The 25,287-nt window shown below is 29.8% G+C and overlaps 8 protein-coding genes across 8 annotated transcripts; 3 read left to right on the top strand and 5 right to left on the bottom strand.

The window, feature by feature from the left end:
- The first annotated feature begins 329 nt into the window (after nt 1-329).
- Nucleotides 330-2,697, top strand: LOC128966152 (UV radiation resistance-associated protein-like). The gene is made up of 3 exons (XM_054312967.1): nt 330-438; nt 517-693; nt 760-2,697. The coding sequence occupies exons 1-3, from the start codon at nt 367-369 to the stop codon at nt 2,695-2,697; spliced, it is 2,187 nt and encodes a 728-aa protein (XP_054168942.1). The 5' UTR covers nt 330-366.
- Nucleotides 2,698-2,867: 170 nt separating this feature from the next.
- On the bottom strand, nt 2,868-3,934 carry LOC128966060 (uncharacterized). The gene is made up of 3 exons (XM_054312864.1): nt 3,751-3,934; nt 3,594-3,640; nt 2,868-3,143 (listed from the first exon to the last, which is right to left on the bottom strand). Exons 1-3 carry the CDS (start codon nt 3,823-3,825, stop codon nt 2,921-2,923), a joined length of 345 nt encoding a protein of 114 aa, XP_054168839.1. The 5' UTR covers nt 3,826-3,934; the 3' UTR covers nt 2,868-2,920.
- A 290-nt stretch (nt 3,935-4,224) lies between these two features.
- On the top strand, nt 4,225-5,974 carry LOC128966151 (CWF19-like protein 2). Its single transcript, XM_054312966.1, has 4 exons — nt 4,225-5,332; nt 5,431-5,511; nt 5,635-5,739; nt 5,840-5,974. Exons 1-4 carry the CDS (start codon nt 4,322-4,324, stop codon nt 5,972-5,974), a joined length of 1,332 nt encoding a protein of 443 aa, XP_054168941.1. The 5' UTR covers nt 4,225-4,321.
- Nucleotides 5,975-6,971: 997 nt separating this feature from the next.
- Nucleotides 6,972-9,821, bottom strand: LOC128966150 (ATP-binding cassette sub-family G member 4-like). The gene is made up of 3 exons (XM_054312965.1): nt 9,079-9,821; nt 7,738-8,584; nt 6,972-7,652 (listed from the first exon to the last, which is right to left on the bottom strand). Exons 1-3 carry the CDS (start codon nt 9,819-9,821, stop codon nt 6,972-6,974), a joined length of 2,271 nt encoding a protein of 756 aa, XP_054168940.1.
- A 1,975-nt stretch (nt 9,822-11,796) lies between these two features.
- Nucleotides 11,797-13,391, bottom strand: LOC128966149 (spermatogenesis-defective protein 39 homolog). The gene is made up of 4 exons (XM_054312964.1): nt 13,141-13,391; nt 12,962-13,046; nt 12,047-12,897; nt 11,797-11,958 (listed from the first exon to the last, which is right to left on the bottom strand). Exons 1-4 carry the CDS (start codon nt 13,243-13,245, stop codon nt 11,797-11,799), a joined length of 1,203 nt encoding a protein of 400 aa, XP_054168939.1. The 5' UTR covers nt 13,246-13,391.
- A 351-nt stretch (nt 13,392-13,742) lies between these two features.
- Nucleotides 13,743-14,604, top strand: LOC128966148 (uncharacterized). Its single transcript, XM_054312963.1, has 2 exons — nt 13,743-14,016; nt 14,099-14,604. The coding sequence occupies exons 1-2, from the start codon at nt 13,923-13,925 to the stop codon at nt 14,602-14,604; spliced, it is 600 nt and encodes a 199-aa protein (XP_054168938.1). The 5' UTR covers nt 13,743-13,922.
- A 1,410-nt stretch (nt 14,605-16,014) lies between these two features.
- Nucleotides 16,015-18,646, bottom strand: LOC128966053 (ran GTPase-activating protein 1-like). The gene is made up of 6 exons (XM_054312857.1): nt 17,895-18,646; nt 17,360-17,833; nt 17,073-17,289; nt 16,675-16,792; nt 16,371-16,581; nt 16,015-16,297 (listed from the first exon to the last, which is right to left on the bottom strand). The coding sequence occupies exons 1-6, from the start codon at nt 18,503-18,505 to the stop codon at nt 16,231-16,233; spliced, it is 1,698 nt and encodes a 565-aa protein (XP_054168832.1). The 5' UTR covers nt 18,506-18,646; the 3' UTR covers nt 16,015-16,230.
- Nucleotides 18,647-20,656: 2,010 nt separating this feature from the next.
- On the bottom strand, nt 20,657-24,856 carry LOC128966147 (6-phosphofructo-2-kinase/fructose-2,6-bisphosphatase 1-like). The gene is made up of 7 exons (XM_054312962.1): nt 24,426-24,856; nt 24,114-24,339; nt 23,846-24,047; nt 23,173-23,754; nt 22,933-23,062; nt 21,576-21,703; nt 20,657-20,848 (listed from the first exon to the last, which is right to left on the bottom strand). Exons 1-7 carry the CDS (start codon nt 24,493-24,495, stop codon nt 20,657-20,659), a joined length of 1,530 nt encoding a protein of 509 aa, XP_054168937.1. The 5' UTR covers nt 24,496-24,856.
- Between the last annotated feature and the right edge of the window lie 431 nt (nt 24,857-25,287).

The following is a 25,287-nucleotide window of genomic DNA, read 5'->3' as shown; positions in this document are numbered from 1 at the left end:
CGTCAAAATTTTTAATCAAAATTAATACTATTTTATATTAGTATAAAACGGACGTAATTGATGTCCTATTTTTGTGTACTGGACCTGCAATTGAATTGTATCATGTTACATTTTCTTATTTATTTATTAAATGATACAGTTTATCATAATTGACATTTTATCTAGATGATATATATGCATATATATATGTATGATCTAGATGATTGTATCTAGATAATTTATTTATTTATATATGAGATTATATACATATATATATATATATATATATTTCAAAGTGATATCATTATCGGCCATATAGTTGGGTGGATATACCGTATATCATATATACAGTATATATGATAATTGTGCTAAACATATAACCACCCGATGATGGCCAGCATCGACTTTTCGATGGACTCGCGGGTCAAGAAATGTTTTGTACCGCTGGTCACCCAACAGGTTAGTTAGTTGTTATCCTTAGACTCTTTAGACGAGTTGATCCCCTAATGTATTGAATTGTTTTCATCGATAACATAGAGACGTCTAAGACATGTCAAACGTATGGCCGCCAGAAATATAAAACTGGATTCAACATGTCTTCATCATCTTCGTCAGCAAACTTGTGATCAACAGCCACCAGCAATTGGTCTGTCATTTACTGTCCACAACGTCGACGATGAGCTGATCTACGAAAGCGAGACAGTGTTTTCAAGTGTAAGTCTTAATGGTGTCTTTGACAAGAAAATTATTCATTGAATTTGATTTTTATTGATTATATAGCGACCGGAATGGAAATGTCTGGAAAGTTGTTCCTTAAGAGACTCGACCGCCACTCAAGTGATTGTCAGTCTTTACTTTAGTGATAATAGTAGTGATAGTAGTAGTAGTATTGATAGTCAGTCGTCGTCGACATCGATGAAGAAGAAGACATTGTTTGTCGAATGGACGATACAGTTGAATGCATTGGTATTTATTGGCCAAGAGATACCCAAAGATAACCGATTCAAAGACAATACCATTATATTGGGTTCGATGGAAGGTTTCTATACAAGTGCCGACCAGATAGCCAGCGACGAGTTGGCCAAATCGGTTAGATTGTCGTACGTTTGCCGAGATTCGCTACCAGTGATGACGGATGCGGCCAACACGTTGCGCAACTCGTACAGTCTGAACGTACTCTACAGACTGGAAATGATGCAACGGGTGATCACTCAGACGGTTGTCTTAGTTAATACAAGTCGTACGAAACTGGAACTACTCTTAACCCAACTGTTAGACTCAAGCAAACTCAAGTCGCGGGCAGAACTAATGGAAGTACGAATTGATAGACTTCGGGAAGATCTTAGACGCCGTAGACAACGGCTGCAGACATCGACGGATAGGATCCAGAAGACTGAATCGGAAATCTGTGAAAAAGGTATCGATATGTTGACACGGATCGAGTCGTTGAAACAACAAAAGGATAATTTATTCGCCAAAAGAGATAAATTGCGTCAAACTGTTGATAAATTGTTGGCCACAAGAAATCAGCTACAAATACGGCGCAAACAGATCGTAACCGATGTGACCACTGTTTACTCGTTAATACCGTTTCCCGATGGTAAAGGTGGCCTATCTATATCGGGTGTCTATCTACCCGATTCCGAACATTTGGACGGACACGACGATACAATGATATCGATTGCTATCGGCTACGTAACCCATATGCTGATACTGTTGTCCCGATTGTTTGATATAACACTCAGATATCATATGATATACTATGGATCTAATTCGTCGATTGTTGACCATCTGAACGATAGGATCAACGAATCGGATCGTGTATTTCCATTGCATTGTAAGACATCCAAAGATCGATTACATTTCAAATACGGTGTATTTTTGATGAACAAAAATATTGCCCAATTAAGACATGTTTTCGGTTTACAAACCAGAGATCTGAGCGCAACTCTTCTCAATTTGTATACACTATTGAATGAAAAACTAATTATCGGTAATCTCAGTGACAAAACAATGACATCGACGACGACAACAACAACAACGACAGGTGCTATCAATAGTAGTAGTAGTACAGGTGATAGTAGTAATAGTCATCGACAATCGCAAATAAAACCTATTGACAATCCAAGAACCAGAATGCTGATGCCTGATCCCGGTGCCGCCGGTCCATCATCATATGATGACAATCATCATCAACATAACCACCAACAACCCCACCATCACGTTAGCCGATCACTGGATAAGGGACTAAATGAACTAAAGTTATCGAAACTGATGTTTAGAGTCGGCATCAGACCTAATGATTCTCATGAATCGCTTCCATCGGATTATCATTCAAACCATCGACCAATTTATTCATCATTCAATACTCCTGGTCATCATCTTCATCATCACCACCACAACAATGATTATGGCGACAATGATTGCGATTTTAGTCGCTTACCACCAGATGATAGACTAAGAAAATTAAATAATACTGTCGACAATAATCATTTAAAATGGTTACCATCATCATCATCATTATCGCTGGCAAATGGTGATCACAATAACCACATTAATAACATAAATATTATCAATGATTTGTCTATTAAGAGCACTTCCAGTACAGATAGTTCACCTAAAACACACATTTGGAACGATTGTAGTAATAATAGTAGCAATGATTGTAATAATACTGATGATTGTTGTAACAGCGATTATAATCACTTAAAATTATAGTTAATATTATTAATTAATTTATAAAAAACTTATAAATATTAATATGTATTTTATTTTTAATTATTATTATTATTATTAATTTAAACAATAAATCAAAAGCTATATTATTTATTTTAAATTAAAATCCTAAACAACTAATTACAGTAATTTGTGTAGTATTTTATGATAACATCATATATAATATACTATATTTATATATATATTTTAACTGTTAGTTAGTTAGTTAATCCCAGCGGTAAGTGTGTCCCGGTTTGGGTACACCACCGGTTGCTTTGGCGGCCACTTTAGTCGAGTCCGCTGCCGCAGCAGCGGTCAATTGTTTTAGTTGGCCACCATCGGCCAATGTTTGGGCCGGCAAAACCAATCCTCTGCCGTTACGAGTGTAATAGTGATTCAGATGAGTCTTATCCGATGGTCCGTCGGGAAGTTCGGGTTTCGGGTACGGCCTAATCAATATATATATATATATCATTATTATCTTACAAATAGGTCTATCACTCTCTCTCTCTCTCTCTCTCTCTCTCTATCTATCTATCTATCTCTCTCTCTCTCTCTCTCACTCACTATCTCTCTCTCACTCACTATCTCTCTCTCACTCACTATCTCTCTCTCTCTCACTCTCTTTCTCTCTCTCTCTCTCTCTCTCTCTCTCTATCTATCTATCTATCTCTCTCTCTCTCTCTCTCACTCACTATCTCTCTCTCACTCACTATCTCTATCTCTCTCACTCTCTTTCTTCTCTCTCTCTCTCTCTCTCTCTCTCTCTCTMTCTCTCTCTCTCTCTCTCTCTCTCACTCACTATCTCTCTCTCACTCACTATCTCTCTCTCTCTCACTCTCTTTCTTCTCTCTCTCTCTCTCTCTCTCTCTGTGTGTCTGTCTTAAGCTTATCATCACCTAATGGACAGGTTTTCCGGTTTCCTTAGCTGTTCATTCCATGACCGCTATTATCATCAAAATCAAGAAATAAAAGAAGAAGAAAAAGATTAGATGAGATAATTGTCGTTCAAATCATATATTTTTTGCGGTCATTATCGCAACAATGACTTCTTACCCCTCTTAAGAAATTGCGGACAACCTGTAGAACAGGTCCGACATCTCTGAAATAGGAAGTACTTCTACTACTCATAATATCCGGTCGGCCGGCGATTATAACTGTTGTAATAATTAATTAATTAATAGATTTTTTTATTTTATTAGTATTTATAGAGAAAACAAATATTACTGTAAATACATAACAATAATAATAATAATAACAATATATATAACAATCAATAATGTATTTAAAATTAAATTTATTTTTTATAACTAATTTTAATTAATTAATTATATAGTAATTTATATATAAATAAATTAAATTGTAAAATAAATAAATAATATTTAGATATTTAAAATATATATTTATATAACTTATAAATATCTACTATTAATATAATAATTAACTTTTAAAAAAATTTAATTAAAAATTATTGACATATTTTATGTTTGTTTAAAAATATTTATTATTTGTTATATAAATAATAATGAGATAAATAAATAGCAAAATATAATAACAATTATAATCACATTTTTTAATTGCAATTTAATCGCTAAATAAGTGGATCAATTAAAAGACACCAAACATTATGGACAACGATTGGCTTCAATTGGTCAGCGAAAGGACAACACAGAAGAAGACTTCGGTGTCGGCTAATGATAGACAACAACTGAAGAGAGAACAAGAGAGGAAAGATTTGGCCGTAAGAACTGATCGCGAATTGAATCCGTTTATCAGGAATTGTCTTCAGACTGGCGAAGACATTGACACAGCTATTAACAGCCGCAACAACAACAGCAGGACTTCTTCATCGACAGCTTCTTCAGCTACACAGTCATCGCAGTCATCAAGAAATTCATTGAACGCCAAACTAATTAAAGCACAACTGATGGGCAATCAGAAGCTGATCGACGATATCAATGAACAGATGAAACAATTGGATCGATCATCGGATGGTCACCACAACAACAGAAGAGATTATAGTAGTAGTAGTAGTACTGGCGATACATATACTGTTAAGAAACGGGTCAACGAAGCGGATCTGACAACAAAAGAGATGTATTTGAAGGCAAAATCGTTGTCGACTAGCGATGAAAGTCGTGTTTTCATAGCCACCACTTCGCGGCTGAAACATCGAACCGCAGATGACGAGTACGAAGACGATGTCCAACGAAAACAGCATAAGAAACACCGGTCCAGTGGTCAACCAAATGATCAACAATTGTCTTATATTAAACATCAAGACGATAGCAAATGTCGGCAATGTGTCCACAATATTGATCGGCAACTGATTGTCCATAACGGCGAACATACACTACTAATGGTAACACCGTATGAGCCGTTTGTTTCAGGCTATTGTCATATCTTAAGCAAAGGCCATACGAATGTGTCGTTTGTATCGGCAGATGAAGAATGTATTGTCGAAATTAACGAAAGAAAGCGCCAGTTGTGCGACTATTTCGTTGAACAACACAAGAAAAAGTCGGTAATATTTGTCGAAACATATCTTCGACGACAACATCAACGACATTATCATCTACTCATTGAATGTATTGCCATTAAACAGAAGTACGAAAGCGAGGCCCGTATCTTCTTTAAGGTTAGATAATTGATTGATTGATTAGTAGATCCAACTAATTGATCCATTAAATTACTAAATTAATTAATTAATTATTATTATTCATTTTTTAATTATAGAAAGCAATTATGGAGTGCGATACTGAATGGTCGATGAATAAGAAATTAATTGAAATCAATAACAAGTGTCCGACAAGAATGGTATGAAATTTAGTTAATATTATTATTATTATTATTATATAACTATTTATAATTAATTATTATTATTGATTGATTGATTGATTTAAAAATTGATTTTTTTACTCTCAAAATAAAAAAAAACAGATTCCCAAAGGTTTGTCATATTTTTGTGTAACAATTGGACCGAAAAACAATGGCTTCGCTCATGTTATCGAAGATGAAGAATCGTTTTCATTGAATTTTGGAAAAGTAATTTAAATTTTATTAATTTAAATCTAAAATAATAATAATAATTGTTTTGATAATATATATAATGAAATTTATTATTTGTTTGTTGTCTCGTAAACAGGAAGTCATCGGTGGTCTACTAGATGTAGAGCCGCACAAATGGTTGAAACCTAAACGCGAAAACTTTGAACAACAGCTAAAAAGAGGCCAAAAGTTGAAAAACTATTGGAAACAACTGAACGAAAATCGGAAATAATAATTATTTTTTTGTTGTTATTAATTTGTATTTTTATTTTTAAAAAAATAAATAAATAAATTATTTTTTTGTGCTATTCATTTGGTTTTCTTGATTTTTTTTATTACTAAAATCGTCACAATTTTAGTTATTTATACAATACTTTTATTATAATTATTATTATTATTAAATGCTATTAAATTGTTTTTTTTAATCGTTTAATAATTTAAATATTATATATATATCAATACTATATTTGAAGTTTTATACAAATTAATTTATTAAAATTTTTTAAAATTATTGTATATATAATATATTGGACTTAAATATCGTATAGATTTAACTTATGAGCTAACAATTTATAAATATGTATAACATATTAGTAGATTAGTATTGTATAGGCATTACTGGAATTTTTTTTAAAATTATTATTATTGAATATTTATATATAAATTTATAAATAAAATATCAATAACTTATATATATATTATATACAGTATATTTAAATTTATATTTAGTATTAATTATTGACTATAGTTTATAAAATTTTGTTGGTATCAATAGTAGTCAGTATTTTTAGTTTATTAATTAATTGATTCTATTATTTATTTATAATTATTTTTTTTATTTCAAAATAAAAGTATTATTACTAAATATTTGGAAACAATTTTGAGTCAAAAAAAAATAATAATTTTTATTTTATTTTATTAAAACAGTATATAATAATTGAAAATTACAAATATATAGCATATTATATATACCATTGAATAACAACTTAACAACTAAAGTTAAAACTAAATTATTTTTGATGTTAAAAAAGTACATATAATATTATCAATACATAATTATTAGATAATTAAGTCAATAGTATTACTAAAAACAAAAAATTAATAATTTCATTATACAATTAATTAATATTATACTAAAATATTATTTATATATATAAGTCATAACAATAATATTCATAATTTAATTTAATTTTTTGTGGGATAATAAAACAACTAAAAAAAAAAAAAAATTATTCCCGTTTATTAACTTTCCATAGGAGTACACCATAGGTTAGGATACGCATAATCACGAAAAACAGGATCAGGATTATGGTGTTCCAGATCAGGCTATCGTCGGTAACCTCAAACTGTGACATAACAATAGACTTGTAGTCATCTTCGGTACTCGAGCTGAACTGGCCGCTCAAGTTGTCCAACAATGTCTGTATAAAGTTATCGTCGCCGCCGCCGCCGCCTCCGCCGCCACCGCCCGACGACTCGCCATCGCTGTCCAAATTGGTATCGGGTGCCAGAATTTGGGACAAATATTCTAGCCATTCGGGTTTAGCATTGGTCAGATTGGCCAGCGACGGATCCCATTGGCATCGATTGTAGCCGTAGAGTACGGCAATGTAGGCCTCGAACGAATAGCGCAAATAGGATATGTAGGTTAGGGGTCGGAAATAGATGGGTATGGTTGAGATGCGGACAAAAAAGCCGGCAAATAGCATGAGTGGGATACAGGTTATGGGACCGAGAAATACGGCAGCGCTGGCATCTTCCATGAATAGGGCGCCGATAAGTAGGCCCTGACTTTGGGCTATAAGTGCAATTGCAATCGAAATGGCGGTAAAACCGCCGAAACGCAACACTGAACCATCCTGGCCGGTCATATAGTAGCTGACAGCGGTAAAAGTGGCCGGAAATACAAACTATATGTGTATACAAAAACGTTATATATATATATACCGGTAATTGATTTGACGGATAGATAATGTATAATACTCTATACTATACCTGGAAAGGCATGTCGGCCAGTGTTTTGGCCAAATAATATGTACCGCAACTGTACCAACCGTTTGTCCTCTCTTTGCGAAACACTTGCATATCCAGCGGGAATGTCATTATGGTCGGCATCATTGCCCCGAACATTATGAACATCAATGTAAAGAAAATAAAGGCCACATTTTCGGTAATAGTTATCGTCTCTTTTTCGTAGGTTTCGCGAAATTCGGCAAAATGTTCCAAATCGTTGAGCGGCGACACTTGCGGCGGACAACCGCCCGGCGCGCCGATAGCGTCGCCGTAGAGTAGGCCAATGAAAACGGCGGTAACCAAGTGAGAGATAAAACGCAACGATGTCAACATCGGATCCCTCAGGATGACCAACAATGACCGATAAAACAGTAGCCAAGTGTGCAATAGTATCGGATAGGATTGGGTTTGCGATATCTGAGCCAATGTCAGTGTTTTCGGGCCGCTAATCGGCGGCTGTAGAGAGTCGGCCTGTTTTTTATTGTCGGCCAATTTGACAATACCTTCGTGACCGTATTCGCCTGAGGCCACTTCGGCTATGAAATCGGCCGGATTGTGAAACTGTGGACAGTTCAGGCCGACTGCCGATAGCTGACTGATCAGTTCCGTCGGTGATCCCTGATAGATACATTGGCCATCAAACGATATAACATAGACATGATGAAACAGATTGAACACCCGAGCCGACGGCTGATGAATGGTGGCCACAACGGCTATCGGGTTTTTCGATTGCATCTGTTGGGTTAGGTCTTGCATTACCGATACGGTCTGATAGCAGGCGGAACTGTCCAGACCAGAGGTCGGCTCATCTAATATCAGAATATTGGGCCTTAAAAACAATAAAAATTTATATAATTTAATTAATTAATTATTCGGGTAATTCATTTTCGGGTTTTTTTTAAAGATATTTAAATGCCTATAAAAATGCATAAAATAGTAAATTATAAGATTCTATAATTAGATTTTAAATTACATCAGATTTTTAGATATAATAATATTATAAATAATATTAATTTCATTATTATTAATATATGTTTTTTTATATATAAGAAATTATTGATATTTATAGAAATTATTGTAATTTTAATGGAAAATATGAATAAAATAAATTAATTTTTTTTATAAGTAGTTTTTTTAGTTATGATTATTTTGTTAGTTATTTATAATTAAATTAATAGAAAAATTAATTAAAAATTCAATGTGAATAAAGTAAAATTATTTTTTTTCAAAAAAATAATAATAATATTTTTCATGTAATTATAATATATATATATATATATAAATTAATTTATTTTAAAAAATCAAAAAATAATAATAAATTACTTTGAAATCAATTCCAATGCTATCGATAGTCGCTTGCGTTGACCGCCGGAACAGTTGGCACTGCGGGTGTCGGCACACACTTCCAGACCCAACTGTTTGATGACATGTCTGGCCAGCATATCGTGATATGACGACGAATCAGTGCCGGCAATGACCACTTGACTTTCGGCATAACTATCGTCGACAATAACTTCGGCCAACTCTTTACTACTGTTATCCAAATGGTTGTAATTTTTCAATTTGGATGCAAATATCAGAGCCTCTTTGACTGTCAACTGATTCAATAGGTGATCATTTTGGGCTATGAGTCCGATCTTAATACTACTGCTACCGGTAATCTTGACGTCACCGGAGAGTCCATTTTTGCGGAAACCCGATACACATTCCAATAGTGTTGATTTGCCGGCACCCGACGGACCCATTATGGCCGTCAGATTACCGCTACGAAAATAACCGGATAGTCCTTTAAGTATTGTCCGATTGCGGTTGTCTTTACGCATCAGACTGGCCAATCGACTTTTCGGTACTGTATAGACCAGATTACGCCAGGAAACTTCAATGATGGTACCATCTTTGCTACCACCACCACCAGCAGCTGATCCATTAGTATCAGTGGACGGGGTCTTCATCATCATTGCTACCTGTTTGTTGTTACCATTGTTTATACCATTAACTGAATTATTATTGTTGTTTGCCATCAGTTGATTAGCGTTTAATTCCTCATAGGTTTGATGGTCTGCCATCAGGTCTTATAAAAGTGATTACTATTATTAGTATTAATATTACAGTTATATTAAACTATATATTTTAATCACTTAATTAATTAATTAATTAATTTGTAGTTTCTTTTCTCTTTATTTAGTACTCAAATTAAATCCAATTTACTGGCATATCATTAATGAAATATTTAAATATATATTTTTGTTGTAGAAATAAAATATAGATTAAAATCTAAATGTCATATAAAAAAATATTTCATTAAAAATTTTTTTATGAATAAATAAATAGATATATCTTTTTTTATAAAATAAAAGTTGCATTTCTTTTACTAATATTTTTTTAGCTTTTATTTTAACGATTTTTTTTCATTAATTTTCGTATGAATTTCAATGTCAAATACTACTATAGTTTTCGTGCAATAAAATTATTCTTCAAAATAATGTAAACAATTATTAGTATTATTATTATTATTACTTTAGTTTTAAGAGAATAAATTCATAATTTTATTATTAAAATTTATTATATATATATATATAGCTATAAATATATTGACAATTCTGTCAGACAGTAATATTCATTAAAAAATTATTTTATAAATTATTTTTGTTTTATAATTATCTCTCAAACATGATATTTACATTTTTTTTATGTCAAGTTTAGGTAATACTTAATTTTTAAATATACTTATATTATATATAAGTTTATATATAATTTATATATAATTTATATATATATATATATATTTAAATTATATAGGTAAGCATAGGTAATTACTTTTTTACAGGTACATTGTTTTTTGTTGTTGTATAATAAATTATATTATTTGCAACTATTAGAAATAAAAACTATACATTACTGTAATATAAGATCAATAATTATTTTTTTATTATTAAAAATATCATTATATTATTTCAAGTATTTTTTTATTCATTATAATTAACCTCTAATAGCCTATACATATATACATATAGTAATATTTTATAATTTTACAATAATATTATTTATAATATTATTTATAATAAATTAAATATATATATAAACAAAAAAAATTGTGTAAATTAGTTAAAACTAATTAAAACATTTTTTAAAAACATAATTGAATAAATCTATTATATAACTTATAGTATATTATTTAATAGTTTATTATTATTTTTTAAAAATTTATTAATCAATTATTTTAAAATAGTCTAAAATGGTTAAATATTAAAAAAATAATTATAATTATTAGTTCAAATTATTTACTATGCTATACAATGTTAAAAATTATCAGGGAACAATTTGTCAACTTAACTATATAATTTTGTCAATGAATTAAGTCAAAGTTTAATATATATTATAGTTAAATTATGTAACTATTTGTTGATTTTAAAAAATATATAGTATTTTATTTTTATTATTAGTATTAGTATTGTGAGAAAAAAAAACATTTTTACTATTATTATTGATATTAAAAATATTATTCAATAATTTAAAAGCTAAATGAAATTTAGTATAAAATTTATTTCAATTATAAACTTTTATTATTATGATATAACTCTTATGTATAATATTTTATTTAACAGTATTAAAAAAATGTTATATTTATAGGAAATTATTAATTTTATATTTAAATAAAAAGACAATTTAGAAAAAATTAACTAAAATTTTAATTATTTAATAAAAAAAAAATAAATTTCAAAAAACAATATACGGTAATATACATTAAAATACATATATATATATATATATAATATGATATATATATATAAATAAATTTATAAAATAAATTCAATAACCTAAATAAATTTTTATGTATTCAAAAAAATATATTTATTTAACAAACTAAATATATGTAAATCTATTAATAATTATATTATAAAATATATATAATATGAATAAAGTAATGAATTACTATTTATGAAGTGATGATATGATGATATTATTAATTAATTAATAATAATAATAATAACCAGTAATTAATAATAACCAGTAATTAATTAATAATAATAATAAATGTAATCAAATCTTCAGATCTCTAACCAAATCGGCTTTTGTTTCGCTATTATCGATTAGTTGTAGATATTTATGGGTAACCTCTCTGGAGGCGCCGTTATTATGCAATATTTTAACCAATTTTGGTAGTGATATACAGCACTTGATTCGTTTGCTACCTAACCATGACTATCGTCATCATCATCATCAAGAAAAATATCATCAATCAATCAATCAAACAAACAATTATATCTAAAATCATTAAACTAAAACTTACTTTATGTTGAAATAGGCCATCAATTTGATCCCAGCGGCCAGTGTTGGCCAATGCAGTCACTGCTGTCCAAACAAATTGTTTTTGATTTAGTTTGAAATTTTTCGTCAAATTGCTTGGACTGGCAAAATGATTATCGGCTAAATCGTAGTGATAGAGACAACAATAGTATAGCGTAGATATAACCGATAGGTTGGTCAGTGTTGGACGCGGTATTTTGGCAAACTCGGGATTCAGACCATCGCGTTCTTGGCGCTGATCGTCGGCTTCGATGGGCAACTGTTGTTCAAGTAGTTGGATCTGATCGGTGATCAAATGTTGCCAAAACATCATATCCTGGCCACCGGTAGTCATATGTTTGCGCAAACAGCTCTTCAGATTATTGATTTTCGATGTAATGTTTACGCCGCTGCCGATGGCCTGACTGATGGCCATGAATGCCAGTTCCTGATGTCGGCACAACATTGCCAACAGATCGTATAGTTCATCGTATCGATCGTATTGTCGCAGATAACTGACATAATGATCGGCAGCTATGGATCTTTTGATTAGTTCTGTGTTAAATATCGATGGCTTAACCGTTCGTTTCAGATGAACAACAGTACTGATGATAGCGTTGGAGTCTTTGCTGTCGATAGCTGTGTCCAACAGTTTCAGTTTATCGGCCAGTGATTTATATCGGCGAAGATTGACATCGCGACCTTTTGTCAGACAATTGACGGCTTCTTTGACAGTCAATTGTCTGTCCGATTGTCTTGCATTGGATCCGTCGTCGTCGTCAGCGTTACGTCTTTCAATCTCTTTCAGACATTTCTGGATCTGTTCTTCAGCTAAGGTTTGCGATATCTTTAAATCTGTAAATCAATCAATCAGTCAATACATACACACAAAGTGGTCATCAATTATCAGATATAATACCCGAGCATTTAGTTTGTAACTCTTGTTGTTGTTGTTTATCTGTTGATGTTGTGGTGTCTTCAGCGATGGTCGTAAACTTTATATCCTATTATAAGAGAGCCCAACAACAAAAAATAATAATCAATTATTGGTCAATCAATTATCATATATTATATATATATATGGAAGACATCGCATACATCATCGGTGGTAATAGTATTGTTGTCGTCGTTGTCGTCGTCATCGAAGTCGATGCCGAAGTCGAAGCCAACGGATGTGCTTTCATTCCAATACTTGTCATTCATGTCCTAAATTTTTTCTTGTGGATCAAATAAAGACATTTGAGTTGACCATCACATCCATAATCATCAGCACATCATCACAAACAACTGATCCACAAATCACTGATCCTATTAACACATATATGAAGATAATATATACAGTACTATAGAAACATAAATTTGTACATGTGCACTTTTTTTTTGATTAAAAAATAAATACATATAAATAATTAAATATACTGTATATTTAGTTACTGTTTTATTTTTTGTATATATTTTTTTGTTGATTAAATAATTAATTTTTTATATAATTATTTTGTTGTTGAAAATAAATATAGTTTACATGTTTTTAATAATAATAATAATAATAATAATTTTTAATTCAATTTATTATTAACATAAAATTAACATTTAATGCATTGTTTTTTTTAAATAAATAGCTCACGTGTAACATATGTATAGACTCTATAGTGTTTGACAACAGTGTAGTGATGGCAACCATACTATTGTATTACAGTATTATTATTACTGTTAATGTAATCACAATATCATTCATAGTATTAATAATCACTTGAATGGGAGTTCACAACAACAACAACAACGACAAGTGATTGTTGTCTTTTGTAACCTATTGGTGACATTAAATATACATCACTGGATCCACTTCATTGAGATTATCATTTATCACACACACAGACACAATGATGACATCATCGTCCCAGCGATTTGAAGACCTCAAGGATGAGCTAAATGCCATCAAAGACAAGATTAGAGTCCAGAGTCAACACAACTTAAGTATGTTTTTTATATCTTGAGGTCGTGTTATCTAATCGATGGCCAAACTCTCAATGTATTGTCACTTATTATTCTTCTTCAGATGAGTTAACCTTTAGACGGATGTCCTCTGAAGGCGATCAACTTGTTTATCAAATGAGACGAGAGCTGACATCGACGCCAGCCATAGCTCAGAAAGAGATGCTCGACATCTGGACGGATGAGTCCAATCAATGGCAGGCATTCAAACAGCAAATGGACGACCATCTGAGGTCGGCTACATCGGCAGCGGGCAATGACCTGAGTCGCGGTATTGCTATACTGGAACGGACCAGCAATAGTGTACAACGAGCCGAAATGGTTTCGCGCGAAACGGAGGCCATCGGCCAGGAAGTGATCGGCGAATTAGGCGAACAACGGGAAGCATTGACCAGAACACGCGACCGATTGGACGGTACTAACCACGACCTGAAACGAAGTAATGTTATACTAAGACAAATCAATCGCCGATTGTTGACCAATAAATGTCTACTAATTGTGATTATATTGATTGAAATATTAATACTAATGGTTGTTGTATACTTTAAATATCTTCGACCGAAAAAATAAACTATTGTTTTGTGTTTTATATATATATAATATATTTTTTATGGTATTAATAATGAATAATAATAATAAATGTGATTTTATTAATAATATTTTGTTTGTTGTTGTTGTTGTTAATTGGATGGATGACTATATAATGTGAACAATGATTGAAGTTTATAATCTTCAGGACAGGCGAATGGGACAGGAATTGGTCGACGATGATGATGATGATGGTCTCGATGGCGATGATTATGGTCACGATTATGATGATGAAGGCTGCGGCCATTAAGGCATAGATAGTTACGGTGACGGTACGATTGTAATCGATAGCGTTTAGTCATATTCATGATAATCGGATGGACAGTCCATAGGCATTGTTTCGGTCGATTTGATTTGGATTTTCGCATTTTTAAACCCAGACCATCTCTGGTCATACATAGATAGCGTAGACCACCGGTGCCGCCGCCGCCGCCGCCTTTGTCGTCGCCGTTGTCCCGGTTGGCCACCAGTTGTACTAATCCGGCTTTCGGGTCGCCAACAGAGGACACATAGACAAATGATTGTCCATTTTCTGAGCTTATATTTGACACTGCGATCGGCTTATTATTATTGCTATTGACAGCCAATGTATATTTGCTTAAATGAAATATTAGTAAACTATTGGTTTTATTATTAATATTATTTTTGAAATTTGGTGAATGCACTGAAAATATTATATATAATATATAGTTTATTATTATTAACAATTAAAATAAATTTTATGTACCGTTAAGTTTACTGTTAAATTTTGGTTAGTATACTATATATATATTTTTTTTTAAATAGTATACATAACTTTTTTTTATTAAAAAAAACTTAAATTTAATTAAATGCATTAATTTTAATTACCTTTTATGGATAATAGATAAACTGTTTGTTCATTTATGCAAATTATAGTATAAGTGATAAAAAACATTTTATATATTAAATTTTTCATTGGATTTATACTCTGTTACTGTATATTCAATAATCATATAGTTTTTATAAAAACAAGTTTTGCTATACTTTTTATTTATATATATTTAAAAAAAAATCATTACTAAAAATTTCATAAACTTGCATTTTGTAGATGCAATACTATTATATAATAATAATAATAATAGTAATAAATCTTAAACTATATATATATATATGATATTTGATATGTTATTTTAAAAAAATAATTAAAATAAAATACCTAGATATAGTACATGTGAGGGGGACAATATAGTATACAATTTACATAGATAATATATAAATATATATATCTATGTATGTATGTATATATATATATATATATATATTGTAATATTAATACTACTAAAATAATAATAAGATAATAATAATACCGAAAATACTATTGAATATAAAAAACTTTTTTTTTTATTAAATTACAAGTTTTTAGATATTTGATTGTATTGGCTGTTAAAATGTAAAATACATTATATATATATATCATATATATAATAAATATCTACTGTTTTTTTTTGTTGTTGAGTAGTAGTGTAACTGTCTATTACAGTACAGTATTATATCTCTATACATAAATAAGTGCGACTGATATATGATATTTAATTTATTAAATTACTTTCAATCCACGCGTTGGGTAGTATATTGGGGGCTCAGGTATCAAATGAACAGTTTCTGCATCAATGTATGCTTAATCCTACCGCACTGTTCAACTGATTTGTTAGGCCTATAATAATAATTAAAAAAAAACACATTATACTAACAATATATATAATATATATAGACTAATTACGACATACCTGTTCATGAATGCCCGGAGCACATGCTTTTGCTGTGGACTCATATGTTTGACACTGTTTGCCAGCGCCAGCAGCGGTCCTCTTAGGTCATCGACAGTCTTATAGTGTCCCGATTGTTCATCTTTTAGTAGACCCAAATTGACTAACAATGAATTGATAGCTAAAAATTCATTATCATTATCATTACGAAGTGCTTGCTTGACATATAACTCTACGATAAATATAAAACAAAAAATTTAAAAAATATATATTATAATATTTTATACAAATAAATACAAATCAATTATCTAATAATAATAATTACCGCTCTCTAATAAAACATCATTTTTTAGTTTGAGATCTTGACCATCAAATCCATTGATGGATATATTAACAAAATGAGAGCATAGATCGTCAATATTTTTATTACTAACCATCAAATCCTATATATATATATAAATTATATATGAAATCAAATTAGATAACAACAGTTAACAAAAATTAGATATTTAAAGAAAAAGACAACAAAAATATTAGTGAAAATATTTTATTATTAATTATTATTTATTTTTTTTTTTGATGGCAATTATGATTGATTCTCTCGATATTTATAGAAAATATAGAAATGTTTGACTTTTAAAAAATGTTTGACTTATAAAAAATAAAAATAAAATTTTATGAAAATACTGGTAATAATTGGTAACATCACTATCAAAGACATACATTTTCAATCTTTTTAGTCAATTCATCGATTGATACATCATTTTCATCGCCGACTTTCGTATATCGATCTGATTGTTGGTCCGATTGTGTTGTCGTTGTTGACATAACACAACCATCGGCTTCATTCTCCTTATTCTTCTCCACATTTTCATCTACTTCTTCGCCTTCCTCCTCTTCCTCGTCGTCCTCTCCCTCATCAGCAGAGCCTTCATCATCACTGACATCAAAGACATCAATAAAAATTATAAATAAAATAAAATCAAATAATTATAAGTAAAAATACAAACTCTATAATCAAAATTGTCGTCTGATTCAGAGCCGCCGTCAACTGATCGATACCCGATTCGCCGAAACAATTGCTACTTAATTCGAGTCGACATTTTGCTAACAATTGCTGAGTTCGTCTGTCGTGAATAGTTTGTCCGCATCTGACGATGGCATCGATGGCTGGTTGGCCACCAATTTCGTTGCCACTCAAATTGATTTCTTTGATTGTGACCGCTTGACTATTATCGACAATAGCATCGCAAATGGCCAGACAACCAGCCGTTTTCAATAGACAATCGCCAAAATTTATTGTCTCAATGGATGTCAATAAACGGAGTGCCGAAGCAATCGATTGCGATTGAGTCCGGAGATTATTGTCGTTCAGATTCAAGTTCTTCAGATTTCGATTGGAACTGATGGCCCGACAGATGGCTTCGATACCTTCGCTGTGGATACCGTTTTGCGGCATTTCCAGTGTCTCTAAAGTGGTTAACCTATTGACCAACAAAAACAATTAATATCACCGATAATAAAGAAAAGTAATCATCAAAATACTTGGCCAATGAGTTGCCGATAGCCTGAGCGCCCTTAATCTCCAAACGATTTCGGCCGCAAATCAATGTCCGCAAGTTTGTCAATTTTAGTAAACCTTTGGCCAGTATTTCGCCGCCGCCGATACCCAAACCACAATTGTTTAGCCGAAGCGTTGTCAACGATTCGCAACTGTGACTCTCGAGGAACGGCAACAACGATGGCATAGTAACCGGTCCGATGGCGTTGTCGCTCAGGTCGAGTGTATCCAATCGGGCATTGCTTAACATAACACCCGACGTAACAAACAGTAGTACTTCGGGAATCTCGGATTTTAGTCGACCGGTAAACAAATTGTTGAACAATAACTTCTTGATTAGCGGTCGACTTTCCAGACATTTGCCTAACTCTTTGGCTGCATTCACACCCAATGTATTGCCTTCGAGATTAAGACATACCAGTTGTTTACATTCGGCGATAGCGTCGACAATAGGACGGATGTCTTCTTCGTTGTCCAATTTCTTCATTTGATTGGCAAACGAAACGATCGAGTCTTCGGTTTTCAATTCAATACCGGATACTTGCGAACCAAGTTCTTGGATCAGATCGTTGGCGGCGACAATGTTGTTGTCCATCACTGTTGTTGTTGTTGTGGATCTAATTTGATGATCAAAAATATTGTGGTAAAAGTGAAGTAAAAACTTTTTGATGTCTTTTCAATCGCAAAAATCAATCACACGTTTGGTTTCAGTGATTATAAACTGAGAGATATATATATAGAGGGATCGTATTGTCATTGAATATCAATAATATCAATAATACTGTACTGTAAATACCGGTACAAAACAAATAGAGGTCGAAACGGGGGGTTCGGGATAATACAGTATTCCCGGGGGGGGAGGGAAAAAATATTAAGAAAATTAATTAGTAATTTATTTATAAAAAATAATAATAATTAATTAATTAGTAATTTTTTTTAATAATAATAATTAATCAGTTAGTAATTTATTTTTAAAAATTATAATAATTAATTAATTAGTAATTTATTTTAATAATAATAATTAATCAGTTAGTAATTTATTTTTAAAAATTATAATAATTAATTAATTAGTAATTTATTTTTTAAATAATAATAATAATTAATTAATTACTAATTATATTAAATTTTTTGACTAAACTTTTTGTTGTTGTTTTTGTTGAAAAATAATTAAAATTTTTTATTTATTTGAGCAATTTTTTGTTTTAGTTTTTTTTTAAAAAATATTAAGTATACATTTATAAATTTAAGTACTGTATTGTAATCGTTACATCAATAAAATTAATTATTTATTAATTATTTAATTAATTAATTAATTAATAAATAAATAAAACAAAATAATAAAATACTTTATTTAAGTTTTTTTTCAAATAAAAAAAACATAAAATATAATTATTTCTACATTTATAAAATTGATTGATTTTTTTTTAAAAAAAAAGTGAGGGAAAAATGTGTTTATAAAATAAAATATATAATTTTGGTTAATTATTTACTTAATTATTTAATTAATTTAGTTTATTTGGTTCAGGGTCACTCATTTTTTTTAAATCTTCTATAGGACCTATACCTACATTACTAAATGAGTGGAAAGCCGTATATCATTTATGTTGGGGAACCGTTAGTAATGCCTCCTCAGATGCCCGATCCGTATCACAATTCTATATATTAATAATAAATAATTAAATTAAAAAATTAATCAAGGTGAATTAATTATTTTAAAAAATTTTATTCATAATATAGTAATAATAATAATTAAAATAAATGAAATAAAAAATATTACGTAAAAAGTAATATCATATTATTATATAATATTATTATTTATTTATTATTGATTTTTTTTATTATTATTAAAAAATGAGACAATAGTTTATAGAATTATTTATTTATTTAATAATTTTTAAAATAATAATAATAAACAATTTAATAATTCAAATTAACTTAATATATGTGCATGCTGATAATTATTTTTTTTTAATAAACAATAATTTTTCAAACAATAAAAACAGGTGTCATCAACTTACATTATATTTTTTTTATTATTGATGTTATATAATGTCAATTGATTTGAGATGATATTTTTGATAATATTAAAAATATTATTTTTATTTAAATGTCATTTTTTTATAAAAAATTAACCTTTAAAAATTGAATTTATTATTCAGTATATATATTTTTTTAAATTTTATTTTATGTTTAATTTTTTTTTTGAAATGTTGCTTATTTTATATTTATTATAATAGTATTTAATTATTATTATTTAATTATTTTATGTATTATATATTGTACACATGTATTATTATTATTTTGTTGATAAAAATACTAATAAGTTTTTTTATTTAAAAAAAAAGTTTATTAATTTTACACTATATTCTAATATAATAGTAAAAACCAAGAAAAAAATAAATCAATCATTTTTTTTATTTAATTATATAATACATAGTATGATATAAATAAATCAATTATATATATATAACTTATATATTGAATATATATATATATATAAATAAATATCACTAAAATAAATTTTATTTGAGCTAAAATTTCATTGTTTTTTTTTAATAAAATAAAATCCTTAAAATAAAACTTTTAAATAATTTATATACACAATCAAAAAATAGGATAAAATAGAGAGTCCATACAAATCAATATGAATTGTATGGAGGAAATAAAATTTCAAAATTATTAATTAAAATAATTAATTAATTGGCCGATAATTAATTAATTAATCAATTAATTAGTATTATTTTTTTTAATACTCGTAATAGACATCTTCATTGAAAATTAGTTCCTTAAGTGACAATTTGGTCAGCGATTGTCTACCGAATCGGGAGTTAATTAGCTTATTATTATTATTATTATTATTGCCATTATTATTGAGTTTATTTAAATTATTTCTCCTAATTTCGCTTTCATAGAGAGTTGACTCTGAATTTATAATACCCTGGAGAGAGAGACAGTGGGGGAGGAATTGATTGATAATTGATTATACATTATAGTTGTATAATATATACTGTATATATATATATGTCGATTATATATATATGTAAAATATTTACTGTAAATTTTTTTTTGTTTAATTTAAATTAATTGTGAATTATAATTTTGATATAAATAAAATCAATAATAAATCAACTCAATTGTAATATGGGAGAGGGGGGGATAATAAAATATTTATGTTAAAAATAAAAAATGTTGGGATAAAAATATTTTTTTTTTTTAAAGTTGCAAATTAATAATAATATATAAAATGCTTTATCATATATTTTTTCTATGTTTGCAACGTAATCATCAATAATAATAATAATTATTATTATTATTGTATTATACTTAACAAAAATATGTGACAAAAACATATACATCACGCAATTGGATCCAAATATTTATTATTATTAATACAATTATTGGACATTTATTTAGTAGACATTTTAGTAGACATTTAGTGCAATAGTTTGCAATCGGGATATTAAAAAAAATTAAAACCACATAAAAAAAAGTTTTTTTTTTTAAAGTAGTGCACATATCCGGGGTGTGTGTGTATGTATGTATGTGTGTCTATGTATGGTATGGTTTATCTAATGTTTATGTGTATGTAATACTGTATGTGTAGTTACTATTGTATGTGTGGTTGGGTTTTGTTGGTCATGTTGTGGGTGTTGTGGGTGTCTTACCAATGGTTTGTCACGGTGTGTGTTGACCGCATCGATGGGTATACGTATTTCATCGACTTGGCACCCGTAGGCAACGGGAGTCAACTTTATTATTGTATGGAGCGGTACTTTTAGGTAGGGCAATTGGTCTGTAAAAATGTCAATCAAAAAAAAAATATATACAGTATATGATTTATAGATGTCAGCAACAAAAAAAACAAACAAAAAAAATAATTAACAAATTATTATTAATGTTTTTAATTTTTTTTTTTTTTTTTAAAGTTATATTAGTATTAAGTTTTTTTGTTGTTGGTTTTTTTTAAAACACACATTCAAACACACAGATAACTTATATATATATATATATATATATATATATTATAATATAATAATACTGTGTAGTAATAACAATAATAAAGTATCTAAATATATAAATAATTAGAAAACAAAAAAAATTTACAATTAAATTGGACCCAAAAAAAATAATTAATTAATAATTAAAAGTCAAAAATAATTGAGAAAAAACAACAATAAATTAAATAATTAAAAAAAAAGACTAGACATATAAATAATGATAATAATAATTAAATAAATTATTTTCGTGTAATAAATATAAAAATGTTATTACAATACTATTTCAAATAAATTGTAAGACAATTATATATATATATATCCGATATATAATTGTTTAGGTTTTGTTTGTTTGGTTGACGAAACTTCTAATATAATACATAATAACATGACATTTGATTTGATTGGTTTTGGATCTGATTTTTTTTGTTGTTGAGATCCACTACTCCTACTCCTACTACTACTACAAGAGTTTGTGGTCATCGACAGCGGCGATGGGCACTATTATCTCCTCCAGTTGACATCCATAGGCGAATGGTGTTAACTTGATTATGGTATGGAGTGGCACTTTTATATACGGCATATCCGCTAAAAAATTATTTGTGTTTTTTTTGTTGGTTGATGTCGAGAGGGGAGGACAGAGGGATAGGGAGAGAGAGAGAGAGAGATAAAGAGAGAGAGAGAGAGAGAGACAAAACAGTTGGCACCACAAGAAAAACTATATTAAGTTATATAACTTATATATATATATATATTTATATCTATATATTATTATTATTATTAGACACATTTGGCGCAACAATAATCATATCAACATATATTATAACAAAAAATATTATAAAAAAAATTATAACTGATTATTATATTATATATATTACTCGGGACTAAATTAGCTATCAATCAATCAATCAAATACATAACTATCATATATCATATATATATATATCACATCCATAAACTGCAATCAAAATGCATTATATAATATATATTTTTAATTAATTAATTAATTAATTAATTGGGGGTTTACCTGAGCTCTTGTCGAGAAAGTAGGCCAATAGACACCGGAGGACTGCCTGATGTCCGACAACCAGTACGTTCTCCTGGCGCTCCAGTTCCATGATTACCGGTTCCAGTCGGGCCACTAGATCTTCATAGGACTGCCAATTCATATATATATATATCAGAAAAATATCAGTAATAACTCATCGGACAGGGGTATGGACGGGGAATGGTATAAAAACAGTATATATATATATACAATACATACCTCTCCTTTAGGATATCTATAGTGAAACTTATCCTGGTCTCTCAGGGCAAACTCATCCGGATATTTATTCTGGATCTCCTCGTAGGTCATCTCTTCGCAAATTCCGGCATCGATTTCATTCAAGGCTTTCCATCGTTCTTGCGGTGCTTTAATCGATTCGGATGTCTGTGCCGTACGTCTCAACTGCGATGTCCAGACACGTAGTCTTGGGATCTGTTGTTCGGATATATATTTGGCCAGAGCTTTGGCATATTCCCAGCCACGCTCGGATAGTTCGGCATCGCCGCCAATACGACCCAATAGATTGTAGACACTTTCGCCGTGACGGGTCAAGTAGATTGAACGGGGAGTGATGTGAATGTTCATCAAATAGTAGACCACTCGACTCTGGATGTGTCCTTCGTGTCGATGGACAATAACTTTTTCGCCGGCGTTATATATCTTCATAAACGACAATTGTTTTTCTTTTTCTTCGTCCAGTGGCTGATAGGCCATCTCGTAGTGTTCAATACGTTTGATAAAATCCATCAGTGCGTCGTCATTGTTGACATCCCGGTAGTCGGGACTATGGATTTTTACCTCCTATTGAATTGGATGGTATGGATAGGTTAGGTTAGGTCATAACAGATATTAGATACCAGTTCGAGGGGGACTGGACTACTAGACTACTGACCCGAATGTTGGCCTCAATAATGCTCGGGTCGTTACAGAATGATTCGACAAAAAACAATTTGTAACCATATTTATCGACAACCGTATCGTAGATCATCTGTCGTCTCTCGTAAGTGGTATTAGTGGCGTCATAGACGGCCACTTCACCGGTTCCTTCCTCCAGCCAGGAGCACATGTCGGCCAGTGCATCGATAGCACATTTACTGTATAACAAAAAAATCAAATCAATTAATAATATAATTAATTAATAATAATTAATAAATAATTACTTTCGGATAAGCTGTGCATCTTTATTGTCGGGTCGGAAAAAGTCATGATTACGATAGGCTTTTGTGGCCAGTCGTCGATATTCGCCGACATTGAACACCCGGGTATTGATGCCAATCCAATTCAGATAGCGGGTCAGTTTTTTGGCAATATATGTCTTGCCCCGGGCGGGCAGTCCGACCATTGCTATTACATGGGGAATGTTTACGTAGGTTGTCGTCCGGTCACCTGTTTATGTTTCGGGTAATTATAGTTTAGTATATAATTTATATATATATATATATATATATATCCATTATTATTGATAGTATCACCTCTAATAGGAAATGGTTTGGCGCCGTTATTCTGGGATATCTTACGATTAGGTCCGTCCTCTTTAGTCATGATTTTATTTTTAACAAAAATTAAATTTTTTTAAAAAATAAAATTCAAATTAATAGCCAATATTTTTGTTGGTTGTTATTTCAATTGATATGCAGAATAATATTGTTGTACTTTTTTTTCACCCAAAAATTGAAAATTATATAACAATTTTTTACTAATAATAATAATAATATAACAATTATATGATATATAAAAATATAATTATATTTGATATTTAATTATTTGTTATTTTCAAACACCACATCCACACACATAACACTCTCCTTATATACAATTGATGTCAGAAAATAGGATAATATTTTATTTTTTCAATGTCTGTGTGAAAGGCGACAACATTGTCGGTGACCTTCAATATAAACCAGTTATATTTGAACCGCTTATCTATTTATATATTTAATATATAAATTTATATATATATATATATACAGTATATATATAAAAATATTTTATATAATGACATCAAATATCAATTGCACATTTGATTCATTTACACTATCCTACTGTATATAGTGTATGTATGTATGTGTATGTATATATGTAAGTGTGTGTACGTATGTGTATGTATGTATGTAAGTGTGTGTACGTATGTGTATGTATGTATGTGTATGTATATATGTAAGTGTGTGTATGTGTATATATATGTGTGTGTTTTGTATTTGTATGTATGTATGTGCATGTATGTATGTGTGTGTTTGTATATATGTGTATGTGTATGTGCGTGTGTGTGAATATGCGTAAAGTACTCATATGATTTTTATACACTACTAATATATTTTTTTTTATAAATAAATA

The sequence above is a fragment of the Oppia nitens genome, unplaced genomic scaffold, assembly GCF_028296485.1.
Source record: "Oppia nitens isolate AA-2021 unplaced genomic scaffold, nextdenovo-longstitch-racon4-pilon3 scaffold19_pilon_pilon_pilon, whole genome shotgun sequence".
NCBI lineage: Eukaryota > Metazoa > Arthropoda > Arachnida > Sarcoptiformes > Oppiidae > Oppia > Oppia nitens.
Note: the sequence above shows the minus strand (reverse complement) of the source record. Positions and strands in the feature narration are given on the sequence as shown.